General features: G+C 39.7%; 1 protein-coding gene across 1 annotated transcript; it reads left to right on the forward strand.

Moving 5' to 3' along the window:
- Positions 1–7,751: 7,751 nt before the first annotated feature.
- POM121L12 (POM121 transmembrane nucleoporin like 12) lies at positions 7,752–9,024 on the forward strand. The gene has a single exon (XM_043585844.1). The coding sequence runs from the start codon at positions 7,851–7,853 to the stop codon at positions 8,604–8,606; it is 756 nt and encodes a 251-aa protein (XP_043441779.1). The 5' UTR covers positions 7,752–7,850; the 3' UTR covers positions 8,607–9,024.
- The last annotated feature ends 13,829 nt before the right edge of the window (positions 9,025–22,853 follow it).

The raw sequence follows: 22,853 nt of genomic DNA on the forward strand, positions 1-22,853 counted from the left end.
CTTGAATACAGAAAGAGAAAAAATTCATTTTTATTTTCAATTTTTATTAAAAATATTTTTCTTTAATTTTTATTACTATATTTTTTACTTTTGTGTAATTTTTTTCAAATTCTATTTTATTTCCATCGTTTTATTTTAGCCTATTTCAGTGTATTCACCTTTTCAAGTTTTCAAACAATTGCCTTTTTTCTTTTTCTTTTTTTCCTCCTTTTCGTTTCTTTCCTTTTTCTTGAATGCAGAAAGAGAAAAACTTGATTTTTACCTTCAATTTCTATTAAAATATTTTTCTTTAATTTTTTTACTATATTTTTTGCTTTTATGTAAAGTTTTTCAAATTCTATTTTACTTACATCATTTTATTTCAGTCTACCACAATGTATTCACTTTTTCAAAGTTTCAAATGATTTCCTTTTTTCCTCTTTTTTTCTATTTTCTATTTTCTGTTTTCTCTTTTTTCTCCTTTTCATTTCTTTTCTTTTACTTGAATATAGAAAAAGAAAAAATTCATTTTGATCTTTGATTTTTAATAAAAATATTTTTATGTTTTTCTACTATATTCTTTATCTGTGTATATTTTTTTCAAATCCTATTTTACCTCCATCATCTCATTTTAGTCTACTTCAGTGTATTCATTTTTTCAAAGTCTCAAACAATTTCCTTTCCCCTCCCCCATTTTTTTTCTCTAATCTGCCAAACCACTTTCAACACCCAGACCAAAACACACCTAGGATCTAGCATCGTTTATTCGATTTGTGTGTGTGTGTGTGTTTTAATTTTTTAATTTTAATATTTTTTTAAATTTTATTTTTTTTAATTTTAATTTTTCTACCTCATTAATTCCTTTTCTTCCTTCAAAATGACAAAACGAAGGAATTCACCCCAAAAGAAAGAGCATGAAGAAACGACAGCCAGGGATTTAACCAACACAGATAAAAGCAAGATGTCTGAACATTTAGAATCACAATAATAAGAACACAAGCTGGAGTCGAAAATAGATTAGAATCCCTTTCTGCAGAGATAAAAGAAATAAAAAAATAACCAGAATGAAATTAAAAATGCTATAACTGAGCTGCAGTCACGGATGGATGCTGTGGCGGCAAGGATGGATGAGGCAGAACAGAGAATCAGCAATATAGAGGACAAACTTATAGAGAATAATGAAGCAGAAAAAAAGAGGGAGATTAAGGAAAAAGAGCACGATTTAAGAATTAGAGAAATCAGTGACTCATTAAAAAGGAACAACATCAGAATCATAGGGGTCCCAGAAGAGGAAGAGAGAGAAATAGGGGTAGAAGGGTGATGTGAGCAAATCATAGCAGAAAACTTTCCTAACCTGGGGAGAGACACAGAAAAATCCAGGAAGCACAGAGGACCCCATTAGATTCAACAAAAATCGACCATCAACAAGGCATATCATAGTCAAATTCACAAAATACTCAAGGCAAAGAGAGAATCATGAAAGCAGCAAGGGGAAAAAAGTCCTTAACCTACAAGGGAAGACAGATCAGGTCTATCTAGGATCAGACCTATCTACAGAAACTTGGCAGGCTAGAAAGGAGTGGCAGGATATATTCAAAATGCTGAATCAGAAAAATATGCAGCCAAGAATTCTTTATCCAGCAAGGCTGTCATTCAAAATAGGAGAGATCAAAAGTTTCCTAGACAAACAAAAATTGAAGGAGTTTGTGACCACTAAACCAGCCCTGCAAGAAATTTTAAGGACTCTCAGAGGGGAGAAAAGATGAAAGAATATGTGTATATATATATATATATATATATATATATATATATATATAAAGTAACAAAGATTAGAAAGGACCAGAGAACATCACCAGAAACTCCAACTCTACAAGCATCATAATGGCAATAAATTCATATCTTTCCGTACTTGCTCTAAACATCAATGGATTCAATGCTCCAATCAAAAGACATAGGATAACAGAATGGATAAGAAAACAAGATCCATCTATACACTCCTTACAAGAGACCCACTTTAGACCTAAATACACCTTCAGATTGAAAATAAGGGGATGGAGAACCATCTATCATGATAATGGTCAACAAAAGAAAGCCGGAGTAGCCATACTTATATCAGACAATCTAGACTTTAAAATAAAGACTGTATCAAGAGATGCAGAAGGGCATTATATCACAATCAAGGGGTCTACCCACCAAGAAGAGCTAACAATTGTAAATATTTATGTGCCAAATGTGATAGCACCCAAATATATAAATTAATTAATCACATACATAAAGAAACTCATTGATAGTAATACCATAATAGTAGGAGACTTCAACACCCCACTCACAGCAATGGACAGATCATCTAACCAAAAAAATCAACAAGGAAACAATGGCTTTGAATGACACACTAGACCAGATGGACTTAAGAGATATATCCAGAACAATTCATCCTAAGGCAGCAGAATATACATTTTTCTCCAGTGCGCATGGAACATTCTCCAGAATAGACCATATACCGGGACACAAATCAGCACTAAGTGAGTACAAAAAGGTCAAGATCATACCGTGCATATTTTCAGACCACAACACTATGAAACTTGAAATCAACCACAAGAAAAAATTTGGAAAGGTAACAATATTTGGAGGCTAAAGAACATCCTACTAAAGAATGAATGGGCTAACAAAGCAGTTAAAGAGGAATTTAAAAAGTATATGGAAGTCAATGAAAATGATACCACCACAACCCAAAACCCCTGGGACACAGCAAAGGTGGTCATACGAGGAAAGTATATAGCAATCCAGGACTTCCTAAAGAAGGAAGAAAGATCTCAGGTACACAATCTAACCTCATGCCTTAAGGAGCTGGAAAAAGAATAGCAAATAAAACCCAAAACCAGCAGAAGACAGGAAATAATAAAGATTAGAGCAGAAATTAATGCTATCAAAACCAAAAAACCAAAAAACAAAAAACGAAAAAACAGCAGAACAGACCAATGAAACCAGAAGCTGGTTCTTCGAAAGAATTAACAAAATTGATAAACCACTAGCCAATTTGATCAAAAAGAAAAAGGAAAGGACCCAAATAAATAAAATCAAGAATGAAAGAGGAGAGATCACAACTAACACAGCAGAAATAAAAGCAATAATAAGAGAATATTATGAGCAATTATATGCCAATAAAATGGGCAATATGGAAGAAATGGAAAAATTCCTAGAAACATATACACTACCAAAACTGAAACAGGAAGAAATAGAAAATTTGAACTGACCCATAACCAGTAAGGAAATCGAATTAGTAATCGAAAATCTGCCAAAAAACAAGAGTCCAGGGCCAGAAGGCTTTCCAGAGGAATTGTACCAAACGTTTAAGGAAGAGTTACCACCTATTCTCTTGAAGCTGTTCCAAAAAATAGAAACAGAAGGAAAACTTCCAAACTATTTCTATGAAGATAGCATTACCTTGATTCCAAAACCAGAGACCCCACTAAAAAAGGAAAACTATAGACCAATTTCCCTGATGAACATGGATGCAAAAATCCTCAACAAGATATTAGCCAACCGACTCCAACAATACATTAAAAAAATTATTCACCATGATCAAGTGGGATTTATACCTGGGATGCAGGGCTGGTTCAATATCCACAAAACAATTGACGTGGTTCATGACATCAATAAAAGAAAGGACAAGAACCATATGATCCTCTCAATAGATGCAGAGAAAGGATTTGACAAAATACAGCATCCTTTCTTGATAAAAACCCTCAAGAAAGTAGAGATAGAAGGAGCATACCTCAAGATCATAAGAGCCATATATGAACGACCCAACACTAATATACTCAACAAGCAAAAACTGAGAGCTTTCCCCCTAATGTCAGGAACAAGACAGGGATGTCCATTCTCACCACTGTTATTCAATATAGTATTGGAAATCTTAGCCTCTGCAATCAGACAACACAAAGAAATAAAAGGCATCCAAATCAGCCAGGAGCAGGTCAAACTTTCACTCTTCGCAGATGACATGATACTCTATATGGAAAACCCAAAAGATTCCACCAAAAATCTGCTAGAATTGGTTCATGAATTCAGCAAAGTTGCAGGATATAAAATCAATGCACAGAAATTGGTTGCATTCCTATACACCAACAATGAAGCAACAGAAAGAGAAATCAAGGAATTGATCCCATTTACAGTTGCACCAAAAACCATAAAATACCTAGGAATAAATCTAATCAAAGAGGTGAAAAATCTATACACTGAAAACTATAGAAAGCTTATGAAAGAAACTGAAGAAGACACCAAAACATGGAAAAAGATTCCATGCTCCTGGATAGAAAGAACAAATATTGTTAAAATGTCGATACTACCCAAAGCAATCTACATATTCAATGCAATCCTTATTAAAATAAACCAGCCTTCTTCACAGAACTAGGACAAAAAATACTAAAATTTGTATGGAACCAGAAAAGACCCCAAATAGCCAAAGCAATCTTGAACAAGAAAACCAAAGCAGGAGGCATCACAATCCCGGACTTCAAGCTGTACTACAAAGCTGTAATCATCAAGACAGTATGGTACTGGCACAAGAACAGACACTCATATCAATGGAACAGAATAGAGAACCCAGAAATGGACCCACAAACGTATGGCCAACTAATCTTTGACAAAGCAGGAAAGAATATCCAATGGAATAAAGACAGTCTTTTCAGCAAGTGGTGCTGGGAAACTGGACAGCGACATGCAGAAGAATGACCCTGGACCACTTTCTTACACTATACACAAAAATACACTCAAAATGGATGAAAGACCTAAATGTAAGACAGGGAGCCATCAAAATCCTTGAGGAGAAAGCAGGCAAAAACCTCTTTGATCTTGGCTGCAGCAACTTCTTACTCAACACGTCTCTGGAGGCAAGGGAAACAAAAGCAAAAATGAACTATTGAGACCTCATCAAAATAAAAACCTTCTGCACAGTGAAGGAAATAATCAGCAAAACTAAAAGGCAACCAATGAATGGGAGAAGATATTTGCAAATGACATATCAGATAAAGGGTTAGTATCCAAAATCTATAAAGAACTTATCAAATTCAATACCTAAAAAACAAGTAATCCAGTGAAGAAATGGGCAAAAGACACGAATAGACACTTCTCCAAAGAAGTGTATTATATATCTATAGGTATCCATAGAGCTATATATTTCTATCTACCTGTCAATCGATGGGTCTACATTCATGACCTTGGATTTGACTGAAAAAAAATCGTTCCTGAAAAAGAAAAGGAACAATTGGTAAAATTCAAATAGAAAATGGAGTTTGTTTTGTAGCATTGAACTGAAGTTAATTTCATAGTTTGTGAAACTTACCATAGTTACATAACTTAATAACATTAAGATAAGGAAGATAAGGGAACTATATACACGGCAGAGTTTATCAGTCCCTGCAGTACTGACTTCTATGGTGAGATCACTCTTTGCTGTCTTGTGCACCGTAAGATGTTTGACGACATTCCTGGCCTTTACTCCTTAGATGTAAGTAACATCCCCAGCCTACTTTTTCTAATGTCCCTGGGATAGGAGTGGGAAGCAGGAGAGTTGCTTCTAATTGGCAACCAATGACTCACATTAATTTCTAATGTCAACTAACCAAAATAAATCTGTTATCTCTTCATGTGTGAGAAAGAGAAGAAGCAGACATATTCATTGTCAATGGAAATAACTTGTAACTAATCAACATGTTGATTTGCAGGTGAAGATCTATTTACAAGGGATTAACTTATGTGCCTCACCAGTAGAGAGATCGTGGTTTTTCAAAGAGTATTTAACCACAAACCAAAATGGCGCTCATAGGACTGTACTGCAAATAGGATGTGGGAAACCCTGTAGATACTGGGCATTGAAATACATTTTAAGAAATCTATATTAAATTGCATTGACAGTCCACTCTGGTGACAATGATATTACTGTCTTAAGAGGCTTCTTAGCTATAGAGTCATTGCTATCATTATCAGGAAATGTCTTGTTAAGAAGAAAATTATAGCATAGGAATTTCTTGTTTTCAAAATCATATCCTGAGGGATTGTCACCAAATAAGGAATGTGGAAGAAATGAACAGGAATTGGTGAGTGGAAAGTGTTACAGATCTCATCCTCCAGTACCCCTTGGCTGATAGCACACCTACCTCTCCAACAAGCGGATTCCTTCCCAACTGCAGAAGCCTCATGGAGCCTTCTCAGTAGGCTCCTTCTAATGTCCTCAACATTTACCTGTTTGCCTCTCAGATCCAAAATGCACCTGCGGCTTGCTCTTGGATTTGGTACTTACTTCATCAGCTTCCACTTTTCTGTACCTTTACTGGCTCGTTCTGCAGGCACGTGCTTTTGAGGAAAACGTTCTGGGGAACAGTTAGTTTCACACCACCCTCAGCCTCCCTCACAATATATGTATTCTAGTCTTCAAACGCTGGTTTTGTTGTCAGATGCTTTTCACTGTTCATCGGAAATGCGAACCACTGCTGTTGTAGACGTGGATTACCAGTAACGATGGAAAAAAGAGAAATGGCATTAACGTTCAAAGAGAATAAAATCCACCCGCGAATGTATGAATGTAGGAAAGCTTAAATTACAGGGGAGTCTTCATAAAACCCACATTGTTGGGGCTAAAACGTAAATCGTGGTCTGCTGTCACCATTTCCTTAAGAAGCAAATTGCAGAAAGTAACACTAACAACCATTCTAGAAGAATAAAACATGTATCATGTTTACTGAAACAAAAACCGGTTATTTATTTTTCCTTAAAAGGGCATTCAAATGAATTATGTTTAGCTTTTACGATAATGAAAGAGAGTGGCCGTCTGTCAATACTGGATCTGTAATTTTTATGAACTGCAGGAATTATTATACCTTCTTCCTCTAAAGTCGAGTACCAAAATAGAGACAATCCTTCTGGGGGAGATGTAAACCAGCACAGACCCTATGCAGAACAGTTTGGTAATTTCTCAAGAGCTTAAACAGTTACCATAGGACCTAGCAATTCTGCCCTAGCTACACACCAAGAGAAATGAAAACACTTGTCCATGTAAAATTTTATACATGAATGTTCATGACAACATTATTCATAATATCAGATGACTGGAAACAACCCAAATGCCCATTTACTGGCCACAGATAAACAAAATGTGGTCTCTCCATACAATGGAATGATGCTGGACCATAACAACAGTGAAATGCTGCTGCATGGAAGGACCTGGAAAAGCATAGGCTAAGCAAAAGAGGCCAGTCACAAACCACTACATATTACGTGACCCCATTTATATGAAAACTCACAAATAGGAAAATCTGTATCTAGAGAGAAAATGAATTAGTGAATGTTTTGTGGCTCCGAAAAGGTAGGGGGTGGATGGGATAGCTATTGAGTACAGGATTTGCTTTTGAAGCAATGAAAATGTTTTCAGGTTGACCATGGTGATGAGTGCACATATCTGTGAAAGTACCACAAGTCATAGAAATGTAACCTTTGGGTGAATTGTATGATATGTGGATGATATCACAATAAAAATGCTGGGAGGTGGGGGTGGGAGTGGAGATCGTGAGCGCTTAGGCCTCCATCCACAGCCAAACTCCTGCTACCAGCAGCGAGGGGAACGGAGGCTGGAGGCTGTGAGCCCCGCGGGCTGCCGCTGCGCCAGCAATCAGCTCCCGCGTCCCCGCTGCGGGCCCCACGCGCCTGCCAGGTTGAGGACGGTTACGACGCCCAGGCTCGTGCGCTTTCCCGGCGCCCAGACGCCAACGGTCATCTGAGCCCCGGACACTTCGCCGGCAGCCGGGTCCTGCGACTTTGGGAACTTCTGGAAGCCGAATCCCCACCGGAAGGCCCCCGCCCCGCCGTGGGTTCCCATGGGCAGCAACGTGAGCCCGCCCAGGCCCGCGCAGCCACCCCTCGGCGCAGGGCACCCGAAACCCCGGCCCCCGCCTGCCTCGACCCAGGACGGCGGGCGCCGAGTCCGCACCGGCCCCCTCCCCCGGACGCCGCCCAACTGGGACCCCTCCAGCCCGCGGAGGGTGGTCACCGAGGCCTGGAGGCGCTTTCCTGCCAAGGCGCCCCCGGAGACCGTCCTGGGGCCGGACCTGTCCAGCGCCTGGGAGAGTTACATGAAGCGGTGGGTTTGGAGTGCCCGCCACCCGAGACGGACCTGGAGCCCCGTGACCGTCAAGATCGCGCCGCCTGAGCGCAGGGGGAGCCCCTGGGCGTCTGCGGCGCAAGGGCGCGGCGCCTGCTCTGCTGGGCTTCCGCTCTCCCAGGAGCGCCCGGACCCGTGTGCCAAGGAGACCGTGCTGAGGGCCCTCAGCCAGTGCCCTAAGGGCAACCGTAGGTTTGACGGGCCCCTGTGGTTTGAGATCCCGGAGGGCGCGAGCCGGAGGCCCAACCCAGAGCCCAGGCCTTCCGCCTTTAAGCCCCTGATCAGAAATGGAGAGGTCCCTTCCTTCGTGCCCAGGCCAGGGCCGCTGGTCAGAAGCCTTCACTGCTGGAGCTGCAGTGTGTCGAAGGAGGACGCGGACCTCGGGCCCGATGCCCAGCCCCCACCGTCTGCTGACCACCCTGCAGCAGGGACACTGTCAGCCCAGGACACAGATCCTCAGCTGCAGAGCTGAGAAAAGAGGCCGCACTCCTGGGGCCTCACACCTACCTCCAGTACCTAAGAGCAGCGCCTGGGGCTCTCCTCCACCCCGAGGTTACCCAGCCCTCAGGCTCCTTTGATTCCTGAGTCAGAGCCCCCTTACCTGCCTCCTGAGACTCACCATTGTGTATTTATTCTCAGCCCGCTGACCCCTTGCTTATCTCTGCGTGGGACCCTGACACAGGACTGCGGCGGCCCCCAGACCCGCCTGTCCTTCCTGCGTAGATCCCGCGCTGAAAATTGTTGATAAGCCCCCTGCCTCCCCCGGCCTCCCCCTGCGTGCCTTTTTCGCTTCATTTTCTGGAAAATAGTTTTTCTTCCCCACCTTCCCTCTTTGCCCGGCTTGTATAAATATTTGATCGCATTAAAAAATAATATTAATACTTTAAAAAGGTCTTGTTAATGTCACGCTAAAGGGCACGTGGGTTCCCGATTGCAAACGCAAAGGCGAAGCGCCTGCACGGGTAATAATAACTTGTGTTTATTTGAGGCCCTAATTGAAGTCCAGCCCAGCTAGAAAGCGGCGAGAGACCGGATAGGCTGAGGAGGCGTGGCATGAGGCCGTATACAGTACGGAAGTGTGTGAGTTTTATTCTGGGAACCACCGTTTTAGGCAGAGGAGAGGATAACCAAGTTGATAGGTTGGCAGCTTGATCGCTCTGGCTGTCGTGTGGAGAGTGTGTTATCCAAAGGCAGGGATTGAAACAGAAACGAGGGGTGCCCGCTGCTGAGAGGGAAGCAATGCAGGTGAAAAGTGCACATGAATTTGGAGTGTGTCTCGAGGGTGGATGTTTTGGGGCTCGCGAATGCGACGGATGATAGCATTAGGCGAGTGGAAGAATCCAGGTCTCGGCTTATTGGTTCCGGAAACCGCCTGTGACAGTGCCCTTTGTTGAGGTGGGAAATGGCAGTGGGGACCATACCTGTTGAGGGTTCTGAGCTGGGCATGGTTGCTCGATACACACATTTGTTACTCCGGTGAAACGGTCATCTGTGCCTTTGAACACATCAGCCTGGAACTCAGCGGAGGGTTTGAAGGCAGGGAAATAAATGCAGAAGTCGTGAGCACATAAACCCACTTATATACATGGTGTTTAAGGCCAGGGACTGCATGGGATCGCCTCTGCAGAAAATGCATGGTGATGAACCCTGTCCTGCTTCCATGTTTAAAAGGTGAAAGAAAGGAGAGAGAAACCTAAGAAAACCACGGAGGTGGGAGAAAAGTCAGAAGCAGCAGGGACACCAAAAGAACTCTAGAAAGTGGGATTTGTCATCCATGTTGGCTGTGGAGGCGAAGTTAAGAGATATTCCGTCACTGACTTTGAAAGAGGAATTGTTTCAGAGTGTAGGAGGTCAAGGCTGAATTAATTTGGAAGACGTTGGGAGGGACGGATGTGGAGGCAGGGTCTGGAGGAGCCATTTGGTAGATATTGAGTCGTGAGGTATAGCAGGCAAGTGGGAATGTTGGGGGCAGTTTTAGCTTATTTGGAAATTGTATTTTAAGAAAGAATAGGGAGGGGTGCCTGGTAGCTCAGTCGGTTAAGTCTTGGACTCTTCATTTCAGCTCAGGTCATGATCTCACGGTTCATGGGTTCAAGGCCCATGATGGGCTCTGTCTGCACTGACAACATGGAACCTGCTTGGGATTCTCTCTCTCTCTCTCTCTTCTCTCTCTTTTCCCCTTCCCCTGCTTGCATGTGCACTTTCTGTTTCTCTCTCTCTCAAAAATACTCTTAAAAAAAGGATTGGGAATATAATATGTAATATGTTCAGCCCATAAGTGATCATTGGCAAGATATGGAAGGATGACCAGTTAGGTGCCGGTGGAGGGTGGGCTGGTACTTGATCCTCAATCACAGCAGGGGCTGGGGGCTGTAGTGTGGAGCCACAGAGGTGGATCTGGGCCCCAGGGTGACTTACTTCTCTGTCTCCTGCTCTACCAGGAAATCACAAAGCAAGATGAGGTGAGAGAGAGCAGGAGGGACATATTTGAGGCTTGACAAAAGAGCTGAGCATGTGAAACAGAATTCTCTGAGTGGGACAGAAAAAAGAGTGGGAGAACGTAGCGGAATTACGAGAAAAAAAATGTTGAGTGTTCATTGTGGGGTTGGGTTCTTCAAATCAAGTGGGAAACCCGGAAAAATGATTCATTAGTCTTCTTTAGATTTTATTGTAGCTGAACTAGTATAAATGAGGATTGAGTCCATCATGGGTTTTAACCGTTATATTTTAACCAGTCTCACATTAACTGTTATAGTCCAAAATAATTTAATAAGGAGGAAGTAAGCAAAGGAAGTAAGATGTGTACTAGACAGGGTTCTCCTGAGAATCAGAACCAGTGTGAGAGTGTGTGTGTTCTTGGGTTCACCCGTGGGGGGTGGGGAGAGAGAGAGAGAGAGAGAGAGAGAGAGAGAGAGAGAGAGAGAATCTCAGAGGCTCTATACTCAACATAGAGTCTTATGTGGGGCTCAATCTCAGGTTGGCAAGATCATGACCTGAGCTGAGATTAAGAGTCAGACTCAACCCACTGTGCCAACTAGGCACCTCTAACAGGGTGTTTTTAAAGAAGTAATTTTAATTTGGATTATGGATTCAAACTGGTTAAGAAAGAAACTGATAAGGGAGGGAGACTGAATCCTATGGGAAAAACTATCAGAAGTCTTAATGACAGACCTCGGAGGTGTGAGAATGAGGAGAGGGGACAGAAATCTGTCAGTGTCATAGACATGGTCAAGAAACTCGGTGGATGGGGGTACGATGAATAGTGACCAGAGGAGGACTAAGGGTGAAGATGAGGGGGGAGGAATTCAAAGGTTTATGACTGCAGGGAAGGCAGCACATGGTTGCCAGCATGATTTCAAAGTAGTGGGAAGTTTTGAAAGAGTAAAGAGACATAATAGTCTGGAAGGAGCCAACGTGAGCCAGAAGTGCGCCTGCTGTCTGGTCCACACCACGAGCATCTTGAAATGTGGGGGGAAGAGCATCTCTGCTTCCAGCTGACGCTGACGGGCAGTGTGTACATGATAAATAAGGGCAGGAGGTTGAAAAGAACCATGAGGGCTTTCAGCTGTGTGGGGATTTTCTAATCATGAGTCTCATGATGAGTTTCCAAGGGCTTGCAAGGCTTGGGCACACAGGATGGGAGTGACCTGGGAGCTTGTGAGCTTGGGAAGAGATTCCCGATGGGGTTATTCACAGCAGTGCCTCGGAACAATGTGATCCACCAGTCACGTTATAGGACAGAATATTAACCTGGAATATACAAAAGAATTGACCAAGAGCACAGGGAATCTTATTCTGGCGAACCAGCCTTACAGGGACCTAGGAGAGTGTGCCTGCACGGCCAGACAACACCAAGTGAGGCCTCCGCCCTTGTGTCACAGAGGTCCAGCAATATGGGACATGCAGAGACAAATGAGTCCCTGGGGCAGACCAGAGATTCCTAAAGTAGAATTTAATATATGATAATGCTAACATTTAAAATCTGTGTGAAAGGGGCACCTGGGTGGCTCAGTCGGTTGGGCGTCCGACTTCGGCTCAGGTCATGATCTCGCTGTCCATGAGTTTGAGCCCCGCGTTGGGCTCTGTGCTGACAGCTTGGAACCTGGAGCCTGCTTCAGATTCTGGGTCTCCCTCTCTCTCTGCCCCTCCCCTGCTCTTTCTCTTTCTCAAAAATAAGTGAACATTAAAAAAAATTAAAAATAAAATCTGTGTAAAATAACTAACTACTAAAAACCTTGAATTGAAATTATTAGCTTCTTCATTAGGAAATAGAACACAGCCTTCTATCTCTTATATGAAACACACATGTAAACATCAAAACTACAAAACAGTTGAAAATTCAAAGAAAATATTTTATTTCCTAGGAGTAAATTACTTAAAGTTTAATTACACACATGATACATTTTGAAAATTTAAGCTTTACAGATAATGTTAAAAACCCTCCACCAATCTCCTCCTTTGGCATTCTTAAGGAGACTAAAACCCCAAAACCATACAAGCAAAGTTTGTAACAGCTAATATTTTGAAAACCTAACCTGGAATAGAACAAAGACTTCAAAAGCAAGTGACAAGGTTGGATGCGACACTTGTAACCCAGATAGCAGATCATAGATTGCTATGCCACAAATACAAGGAACCACCACATATCAATAGAAAGACAGAAAGAAAAGAAAAGAAAGGAAAAGAAAAGAAGAGAAAAGAAAAGAAAAGAAAAGAAAAGAAAGAGGAATTCATAAAAATGTAGCTATACGTATAAGAAAGAAATTGAATTGTTAATAAATATATATAAAATATTCAATGTGTCTTAATTATTCAGAGAAATTTATTTATTTCTATCTATATGTATATCTGTGTCTATTCACGCATGGATTTTACAGCCATCATTGCCAAAAAACAAGGTATCCATCCTTGGCAAGATTCTAAGAGAAATAATCTTGTGTTAATTTAGTAAATTAACAAGAATGAATGTCTGGAACTTTGTGTGTAACGTTGTAGTTTTTCTTTTATTTTGGCATTGTTATTTAATTTTAACAAATGACGAAATCTGCAGTAAAGACATGAACCATGTAATAGGTAATAGCATAGCATTGAAATACATTCACAAGAACAAACAAGGAAGAAAAAGGAGCAAAGAAGTAAAGCTTTTATTAGAGTAGGCACTTTTATAACTTAAGCATTGGCACAAAAATGTATAAAATGGAACATAAATGCTCAAAGTCGATAGGAAGATTGTAATTTTAAAGAACTTGATTCAGTAACCCATATGCGAATCCCAAGGACTTGTTTTCTCCCACTGTCGATTTCCGGGTCCTCTGTTTTTTCCAAAGATCACATCCTAACTTTAGCGTTAATCTGTGATGGTCCAGGCAAAGAAAAGGACCAAATAAAGGCACAGAAGGAAAAAGGCAGAGCCAGGAGACCTTCCTTGACCTAAATATCTAATTCTATTATTACTAAACTTCCCTCCCTCAGTGATGGGAATATTCCTATCTGGACATCAAAGATTAAGGGGTTTCCTTTCAAATGAGAAGAGGAACAGCATATTGTACTGTAGTCTAGCTAAAATTTCATAAAGTATTATTCAAAACAATGCATCTTGGTATGTGTGTATGTATACCTATACATCATCTATAACATACACACATGTAGGTCTGTGTACATGTGTATCTATGTTATGTAAAGCACACATATGTGCCTCTGTATGTGTATGTTTGTGTTTATACACATATACGTATCAAATTCTGAATATACATAAAGGCACGCAATTTTGCTATGTGTTGCTCTAAGTGTTTTGGTCAGACTGGAAAGCGCTTAGAGGAATCACAAAAGTAACATATTGTTTAAACTTCTAATGTATATACCTATTTTTAATTTTTTTTTTAATGTTTTAAAGAGAGGAAGCACAAGCAGGGGAGGGGCAGGAGGGAGAAAGAGAGAATCCTAAGCAGGCTCCCCACTATGAGCACAGAGCAGGACTCAGGGCTTGATCCCACGACGTTGGGGATTATGACCTAAGCGGGAAATCAAGAATTGGAAGCTCACCACACTGAGCCACCCAGGCGCCCCTATTTTTATTGAGCAATGTAGGTTCTTTCTTTACGCAACAATATGCTAATAGGACTTCTGCATAAATCATGCCTACATGTCAACATTGTTCTTTTCTATTCCAATTTATTTAAAGTGAAGCCAGAATTTAGGTATCTGCAAACAGTATGAGTGACAATATGAGTGCACATTATTTGTAGATTTCGCCGGGTGTGTTGCAGATAACTTGCTCATGCCTTATTCATAAGAATTGTTTTGGACAACTCTACTAAGTCTTTCCAAATTATTAGTTAGACTTAAAGAAACAGCTCTCCTTCTGCACTTATACTTCATTCTTTTATGAAATGGTGAATTATGTAAGTGTAAAGTTAGTTATAGGCTGATTTAGTAACATTCAGATGAATTCACGGTAAAAGTGTAATTAAACTGGCAGAAATATAAATGTACTGGAGAAATATATAAAGTGAGTATATAGCAAAGGAGAATTGAGCACTAGTAATGTTCCTATATTCTTATGTACACGTGTAAATACATTGTGATATTTATATGTGTATACAGTATATGTGCATTCAGGTAGATAGCATGCTTTTGAAATGCATCTATACTCAAATATATGTAAATTCAGTGTGTTCTTGATATAGGTATGTACAAGCCTATTATACATAGCAATATGTATTATAAACATACATACATATACATGTCTTCTAGATATAAATATAGACTGCAAGTTAGTTAACATGTTAGAGTAATAACAATTTCAGTTCATCAGGAAACGAATGGGAAGTCCAAGTACAGAATGAAATTACCTCATGAAGAAAGGAAGGAAGGAAGGAAGGAAGGAAGGAAGGAAAGAAGGAAGGAAGGAAGGAAGGAAGGGAGGAGGCTTATACAGAGGAGTAAGGTATGATGTGATCAGGAAAAAAAAATAATAAAAAAAAAAGTCAATATAGACAAAATAAGGTTCCAGTGATTATTTATAGTTCTGGCAAAGAATGAATAACAACATTTCATAAAGAAAATTTAACATGCAAACCTTAAAATTTATTTTGAATTTTCTTTGCATTTCCTGTGTTTGCTAGGACCAAATAGTGCTCAAATATTTAGTATTATAGAGACAATTACATTGAAATCAATGAAAACAGCAAAACAGTTTCTCCTCATAATGTTTTATTATGGTGTTAACTCTGAATTAGCTTAATTGTCAGTTTTTGAGTATATCTATCTCAAATGATAAGATGATGGTATCCTTTATGTTTTTATTAGCATACTCAAACATTCCATCAGTGACCATAGAGCAAACGTCAATATTACTTACATCCTAAATAGGCACACTTTTATGCTGGTATTTTGTTCCAGAAAAGCACCAGTCTTTCTTTTTTGGGGGGAGAATTTTCCAGTTTTATCCTTCTCTAGAAAAACACTAAAAAAATCTCATTAATATACTTTAGAAAAATGTAAACATGGTTCATATCAGGGATGATGTTTTTCACATGTACTTAAAATGTGATGCTCCTACTGAAACATATGACCTTTTGTAAGAGATTGTGAAAGTATTATGTTGAATAAAGCAAAAGTAGTAAAAATCACGTAAGCAATTATAACCTTCAACATTTCCTGATTTGGGAAAATAATGATTATGATAATAGCTCACATGTCAGGCTTACCATCTTCTGCTATAATCAATTAAATATCTTTTCTTAAACTTTCAAAAGAGGGATATTTTAAAGTAATATGGTAAAATGTTTGGAATGTGTTATTTTTGAAGACATAATTTCATTGAACTCAATAGTCTTTTTATAGAATAGTACCTTGCTTTCCTGGAGTTTCTGTCTTTTTTTATCCCTTTCTTCAAAACAGCAGTCCTGCACTACTGTTAATTGATAAACACAAGTAAAAGTGGACAGGGGTCCAGCCTAACATCGTCAACCCGAGAGAGCTCAACAGTAAAGTCTGTTTCTCTTTGCATGCTGTCATCTCAAGATTCACACAGGATCAACGTGAAACGTCCTTGAAATAGAGACATCTATCAGATGATCAACTTATAAAACCTACATAAAAGGAATCAGGGAAGAGTAGGGAAAAGCAGAAATCTTCCCTTTTAAGGGGATGCATTTGTCCTCCAGAATAGCAGGTTAAGTCCTCCCCAGAGGGACATTGATATAAGCAAATCTTACCCAGGAAACGGCTTCAAATTTTGCTTCTTGGGGCAGGTCTGATTACTTGTTCTTGAGGTTTGGGGTCCATATTCTCCCATACATTCTCCTGGTTGGGCTATTGAGTGTCCCTCGTTTTGCCTCTTGGTGAGTGCTCTCTTGTTACACTAACTCTGCTTCCCTGGTGCACATCAGTGCTCATCTCCCCCCTCTTCTGACCTAGGTCACTAGGAAGGTTTCCACTCTGTCTTTCTTTATCTAGTGCAGCTCACCTCGTGTCCAGCCCTGTAATTTGGCCTGTGGTGGCAGTCCATAACTTGGAAGCAAAAATGGTAACCCAAACTTTTTTAACTTTTCATTTTGAAATAATTTGAGACCTAGAGGAGAATTCCCACCTACCCCTAACTCAGCACCCCCTAATGTTAATACCTTTCGGAACCATGGGATGTTTATAACAACTGATAAAGTAACATGGAATAATGTCTTCAGCTCAGCTCCTGACTTTGTTTGGATTCTGCCATTGTTTCCATCAGCATCTTTTCTGCTTCAGGATCCAATCCAAGGTACTCTGTTTCATTAAATCATCTTCCCTCCTTAGAGGCCTCCAACCTAGGACAGTCTCAGCATTTCCATACCTCTCACGCCTTTGGCAGTTTTGAAATATGTGTCTTTAGGTGAGACAACATTTCCAAAAGCTACAGTGAGTTCAAAATATCTTAGAGGAGGAAGATGTTATAAAAAGACTTTCATGGTTTGTGATTTGGGGTTAAGGTGCAGTTTCAAAAATTACGATCACATTTGTGTTAAGTGTTTTTGTCATGCATATTAAGCACATGTTTCATTTTGCTTCAGTTTGAATGCAACCTTCTGTAGAAGGGGTACTTCTAAATGTGAGGGACACAAGGAAGAGTAAGAGAACAATGTATTACCATTGATGGGGGTGGTGGGGGACACCACCCACCCCAACCAGCCTGGGACAAGACTGTATTAAGTCCAGCAGAGAACTAAAATTCAGAAAGTAAAGGAGTTTAAGTATCTGGACAATTGTATCATCCTGCCTGCAGTCAGTACCACATTTGTTTAATGTTCTTAAACTATTTATTGAGAGTCCATGGTGATCCAAGTATTTTGCTAGGCAGTAGGGACATGAAGGCAACTGAGGCACCAAGGAAATTAAAGATCAGTGACAAGATAGGTAGAAGAAAGAAAATTAAATACAGTTTAACAAATTTGATTATAAAGGCAAGTAAAAATTTCTATGTGGATATATAATAGACATGAGAACATGTTTGCCATAGGTAATTTGGAAAACTGAAATTTTTAGGATAAATAGAAGTTAACTGGGGAAAATGATGTGGAGAGGAAAAGGGTGAAATCATAAAAGAACCTAATTTGGGACCTTGTAAAGCTTAAAGAGCTACTGGGGTAAGGGTGAGCAGTGTTAGTGTTACAAAGAAGTCTGTATATCTGAGTTGTACCAGTTTAATACACAAGAGTTTGTTAGGGACAGTCTCAGTTGACCTTGCTTAAGCCTGACCAGTTTGTGTCCCCTTTCAATCAAAAGTGTCTTGGATTGAATGATAAATTACATGCATGTAGTTTTTTTAAATGTTTATTTATTTTGAGACAGAGAGAAAGAGAGAAAATGTGAGCAGAGGAAAGGCAGAGAGAAAAAGATAGATAGATAGATAGATAGATAGATAGATAGATAGATAACAGATAGATAGATAGATAGATAGAGAATCCCAAGCAGGCTCCAAAGTATCAGCAAAGGGCCCAACATGAGACTCGATCTCATGAACCCTGAGATCATGACCAAGTCAAGAGTCAGATGCTTAAATGACTAAGCCACCCAGGGGCCCTTATATGCACGCTTTTAAGAGCGCATAAGTTCTTGTGCTCTGTGTGTGCATGCTACAGGGGATGTGGGTCTGATCGGATAGGTTCAACCACAAGTGGAAAGAGTAAATAGGAATCCTCATACTTTCATTTCTGGTAGGTGAGCATGAGGTTTTTAAGAGGCATTCATGGAGAGATTCTCCTTGGATAATACTGTGTATGCAAATGCAGAGTGATATGTGAGTTGTGTCATGAGTGTGTGTGTGTGTGTGTGTGTGTGTGTGTGTGTAGTGAGCAATAAAAGAGATGGAGAGAGAAAATCAAAGGATAGATGCATCCCAGAGAACATTCACTGATATATCATGATTAAGCAAACAGATTTGGACTTGGTTAATTATGTCTCCTCTCCCTCATCCAAACAACAACAACAAAAATGCCTAATATTATTCAATTCATAGTATTCTAAAGATGAAATGCAATAGCATGTAAGTGCTTGCAGCCAGTAATCAGTCACTGCCCATATAGTTAGAGATGCATGTGGCTTTTGAGATTTGTCCACATTTACATAGTTATCAGCAAACATATGTGGCTATCACTCCTGTTCCTGTGTTGTTGTGGTGGAAGGAAACGGACAGCTCCTACAAAAGCATCTTTATTTGACAGTTATATTATGCCATTAAGTAGCAAGGAATTTAAAGGGATAGACTTATCTGTTTATTTAGGCACAGAGGGGGGTTTTAGGACAGGCCAGTTTGCCTGAAGGCAGAATGAGAAAAGAGGAATGGATCCCTAGAATCGTGCTATCCTTTTTGTGCCTGAAAAGTTGCCATTCAACCTTTGATTATGTTATGTGTGCTTGCCTGGCCTGCAGGGATCTTGAAAAGACTGGTCTTACAGCAATCTTAAGGCCTCCTCGAGCCAGCTAACCCTGTAAGAGCATACTTCGTATGATTTAAAAAGAATTGCCTGAGTTCCTAAAACAAACTCCAGTCAGAGGTGGCATATGGATTTTTCTTTTAAGACACAAGCTAAGAAAAAGTACATGAGTAAAGGCAAAATAAATCCACAGGTCACTAATATTGTACAGACACAGAGAATACAAAAAGAAAGAACGAGTGGTTTATATCTAAAAGAAAGACAACAGGAACACATAACCACACACAGGAGAAGCTAAAGAGTTCACAACATCCCCCTCCCTTTTTTTTTTAACTAATAAGAAGCTCTACGTTGGGCAAATAATGAGTTATAATTGAGCATATGGAAAAACTAGGTTGGATTTTTCTTTGCCAGCAGCTCTGAAGACCCTATAAAAATTCAACTTTCAAAAAGTCAAGTTAAAATCCAAACAATTGTGTAAGTGAGATGGAGTGTTCTGGCAGTCATTTGCTAAGAGGTTTAATGTTATTTTGGGGCCCAACTTAGTTTGTCGGTAAGTCCACTGTGGGAGCGCTCTCTCCTGTGCCTATCTACCTACAGAATCAAGTCTGAGAGCTATAAGACATGAGAAGTTATGCCAAAATGGGGAGTGCTTTCCTGAAAAAATGGTCGAGGTAAATCCCTACCTCCACTCTTCTGTTCATGACCTGGTTGCATAAAAATGTAAGGTTCTCACTATTTTCCCCTGGACCAAAGTCAGATGTGAACTGGAATGGGAATGTTTATATCCTAGGCACCCAGGACACTTGTTTCCTGAAGTATCATAAATGGCTCAGAAGGATTCTAAGGCATATAAAACATCCAATAGTTAAAATTCAATCCCTCAATAAAAAAATGAAAAAACCCTCAACTCTGCCAATTTCAATATCAGTACCCTTGATATATTCAACCAAAATTTTCACCTCTCATTTTGTGTTTGTGTCTGATAAGCATTTGAATGCATACAAGTATGTTTATGTTTCTTCTGTAACTAGAATGGTTTCTGATTCTAACTTCTCCCAACCTTTCCTTGACTATGCTTTCCTGTTGCTTTATATTTCTGCACTTCTTTCCACATTATTCATTAGTAAGAGAAATACACTGAAATATTGAGGTAACGTGAATAGAGACAACACTCCAAGTCACCTACAACCCGGTTCAAAAGAAAGTGTCGTAAGTTAGCCTTATCTTACTGCATATAAGGTCAGAAGTCTATAAAAGATCATTACTACCACTACCAATCCTGGCAATAATTTTGTATATAGACTTTGGGAAAGAATCAAGTACCTGGGATCAGTGCCAGAACTAGTGCATAGAACCTGACCCATAAATAGTTGAAGTATATAGAATCAAAGTCAATTGAGAAATTAAGACTTGGCAAAAAATCGAAGGCCATTATTAATGGATGTCCTGAAAGGATACAACTGAGTACATCAACTGTCAAGAAAGAAGTAGCTGATTCTAGAAGTTCATCTTGAAAAATACTAGCTTTTATCATTAAATTCTATAATCTCGCAAAAAGAAAACTATACTGCATTGTTAGTTACAACTCCTGTTTATTATAGAAAATATTTTTTTAATTAAAGAAATTAAAAATATAAATCACTCATGCTTTTATTATCCAGGGAAATCCACTGCTATGTCCTCCATGTTTTTTTTTTAATGTTTTATTTTATTTTTGAGAGACAGAGAGAGACAGAGCATGAGTGGGGGAGGAGCAGAGAGAAAGAGGGAGACACAGAATCCGAAGCAGGCTCCAGGCTCCAAGCTGTGAGTACAGAGCCTGACGTGGGGCTCGAACCCACAAACCAATGCAATCATGCCCTGAGCCGAAGTCAGATGCCCAACCGACTGAGCCACCCAGGCACCCCTCCAGTTTTTTTTTTTAACATACCTTCAGATACATATAACTATAACTATCTCCAAACAGGTAGCAAAATAAATTACACATCACCAGTCATTAAGTAGAGAAAATTCAAATCACAAGAAGATACCATTTCACACCCCCAATAGAGTGAATATAAATAATAAGAAGACTATAACAAGTGTTGCTGAGAAGGTGGAGAATCTGGAAACTTTATACATTGTCGCTGGAGATATAATCTGGCAAAGCCATCTTGGAAAACAGTGTCACAGTTTTGGAACAGTTAAATTTAAATTGACCATATCACCTAATAATTTGACCCTTAGATTTTCACTCAAGAAATGAAACACAGATCTACACAATGAGTTGTACATGAATGGCTACAGTAATATCATTCATCATGGCCAAAAGGTGGAAACAATCCAATGTCCACCCACTGAATAATGGATAAAGTCAATATGGTATATCCATTCAATGAAATCTTATTCAGAAATAAAAACAAAGTGCTGATATATATATGCAAAACATGGATGGACCTCACAAACGTTGTACCAAGTGAAAGAAGACAGATGACAAACACTACGTATTGAATGATCCATTATATACAATGATGTCACAGAAGTCAAAACCATAGACACACAAGGAGATTAGTGGTTGCCTGGAGTAGATGTGGCAATAGGAAGTGACTATCAATGGGCACCAAGGCTTTTCTGAGGTGATGAGAATATTCTAAAATTGATTGTATATAAATTTAGTAAGTGTAATTGATTACACGCTTAAAATGAGTGGGTTTTATGGTATCCAAATTATACCTTAACAAATCGGTTAAGTAAAAAAGAGTACAATCTAAAATGGACAATTGAGCTATTCTGTTTGCTTTCTCACATTGATTTCCCTTTGTTTGGCCAGAGGCATCCATTTCCTTTGGGAAAGTTTAGAATTATTGACGTATAAATTCAAATGCGAAGAGTTAATCTTTAGCTTTTAACATTCAAATTTTAAATTTATACAAGATAATAATACTAAAAACTAGGCTGTTGATATAAGGACCTTTTTAAATTCCTTTCTCTACCCCTTTCACATATTAACAATTTGGAAGGATAACGAAAGGACATGGTTGGTAACCCTGTGGGCAAATTTGCCTGCTACTGGGACACAGTTCCACCCATTCGTCACACAGTGCCTCTTGCTTTTATGCTGCTCCTGATCTGGACCAGTCAGCTTCATGGAAGACAGGTGCTAGCCAAGGAGGACATTCCAGTGTCTGACAGCTTAAAAGATTATTCAAGGAAAGAGATGACACAAGGACATGGGAGTTAAGAATCAGTTTTCTTCCTCTCCTTCTCCTTCTCTTTCTCCTCATTCTCTTCCTTCTCCTTCTCTTCCCTCTCCTTCTCCCCCTCTCCCTCCACTTCCTCTTTCTCCTCCTCTTTTTTCTCCTCCTCCTCCTCCACTTGATCTTCTTCCTCTGCCTTCTTTCTTCTTCTTCTTTTTCTTCTTCTTCTTCTTCTTCTTCATCTTCTTTCTTCTTCTCCTTCTCCTTCTCCTCCTCCTCTTCCTCCTCCTTACCACACTACCCTTCAATAAGAAAAACACTGGGGAGAAATTTATTTTTAACGGTACAAATTTTTAATAATTTAGTTCATTTTAAGTAGGGAACTAATTTTTTGTAATTCAAAATTAAAAGGAAAGAAAGGCCTTAATTAAATCCCCTTCTCTAGGAAATGTGGGGAGGATGGTGGAATAAGAGGACCCTAAGCCCACTTTGTACTACGGATACAATTAGATAACCCTCAGAGCAGCTTAAATAACACAGAAGTAACCCGGATACTGGCAGAATGAACTCCACAACCAAAGGAAGAGAAGAGGCCAGAGACTTGATCTGAGACCTAAACAGACTACG

The sequence above is a fragment of the Prionailurus bengalensis genome, chromosome A2 (assembly GCF_016509475.1).
Source record: "Prionailurus bengalensis isolate Pbe53 chromosome A2, Fcat_Pben_1.1_paternal_pri, whole genome shotgun sequence".
NCBI lineage: Eukaryota > Metazoa > Chordata > Mammalia > Carnivora > Felidae > Prionailurus > Prionailurus bengalensis.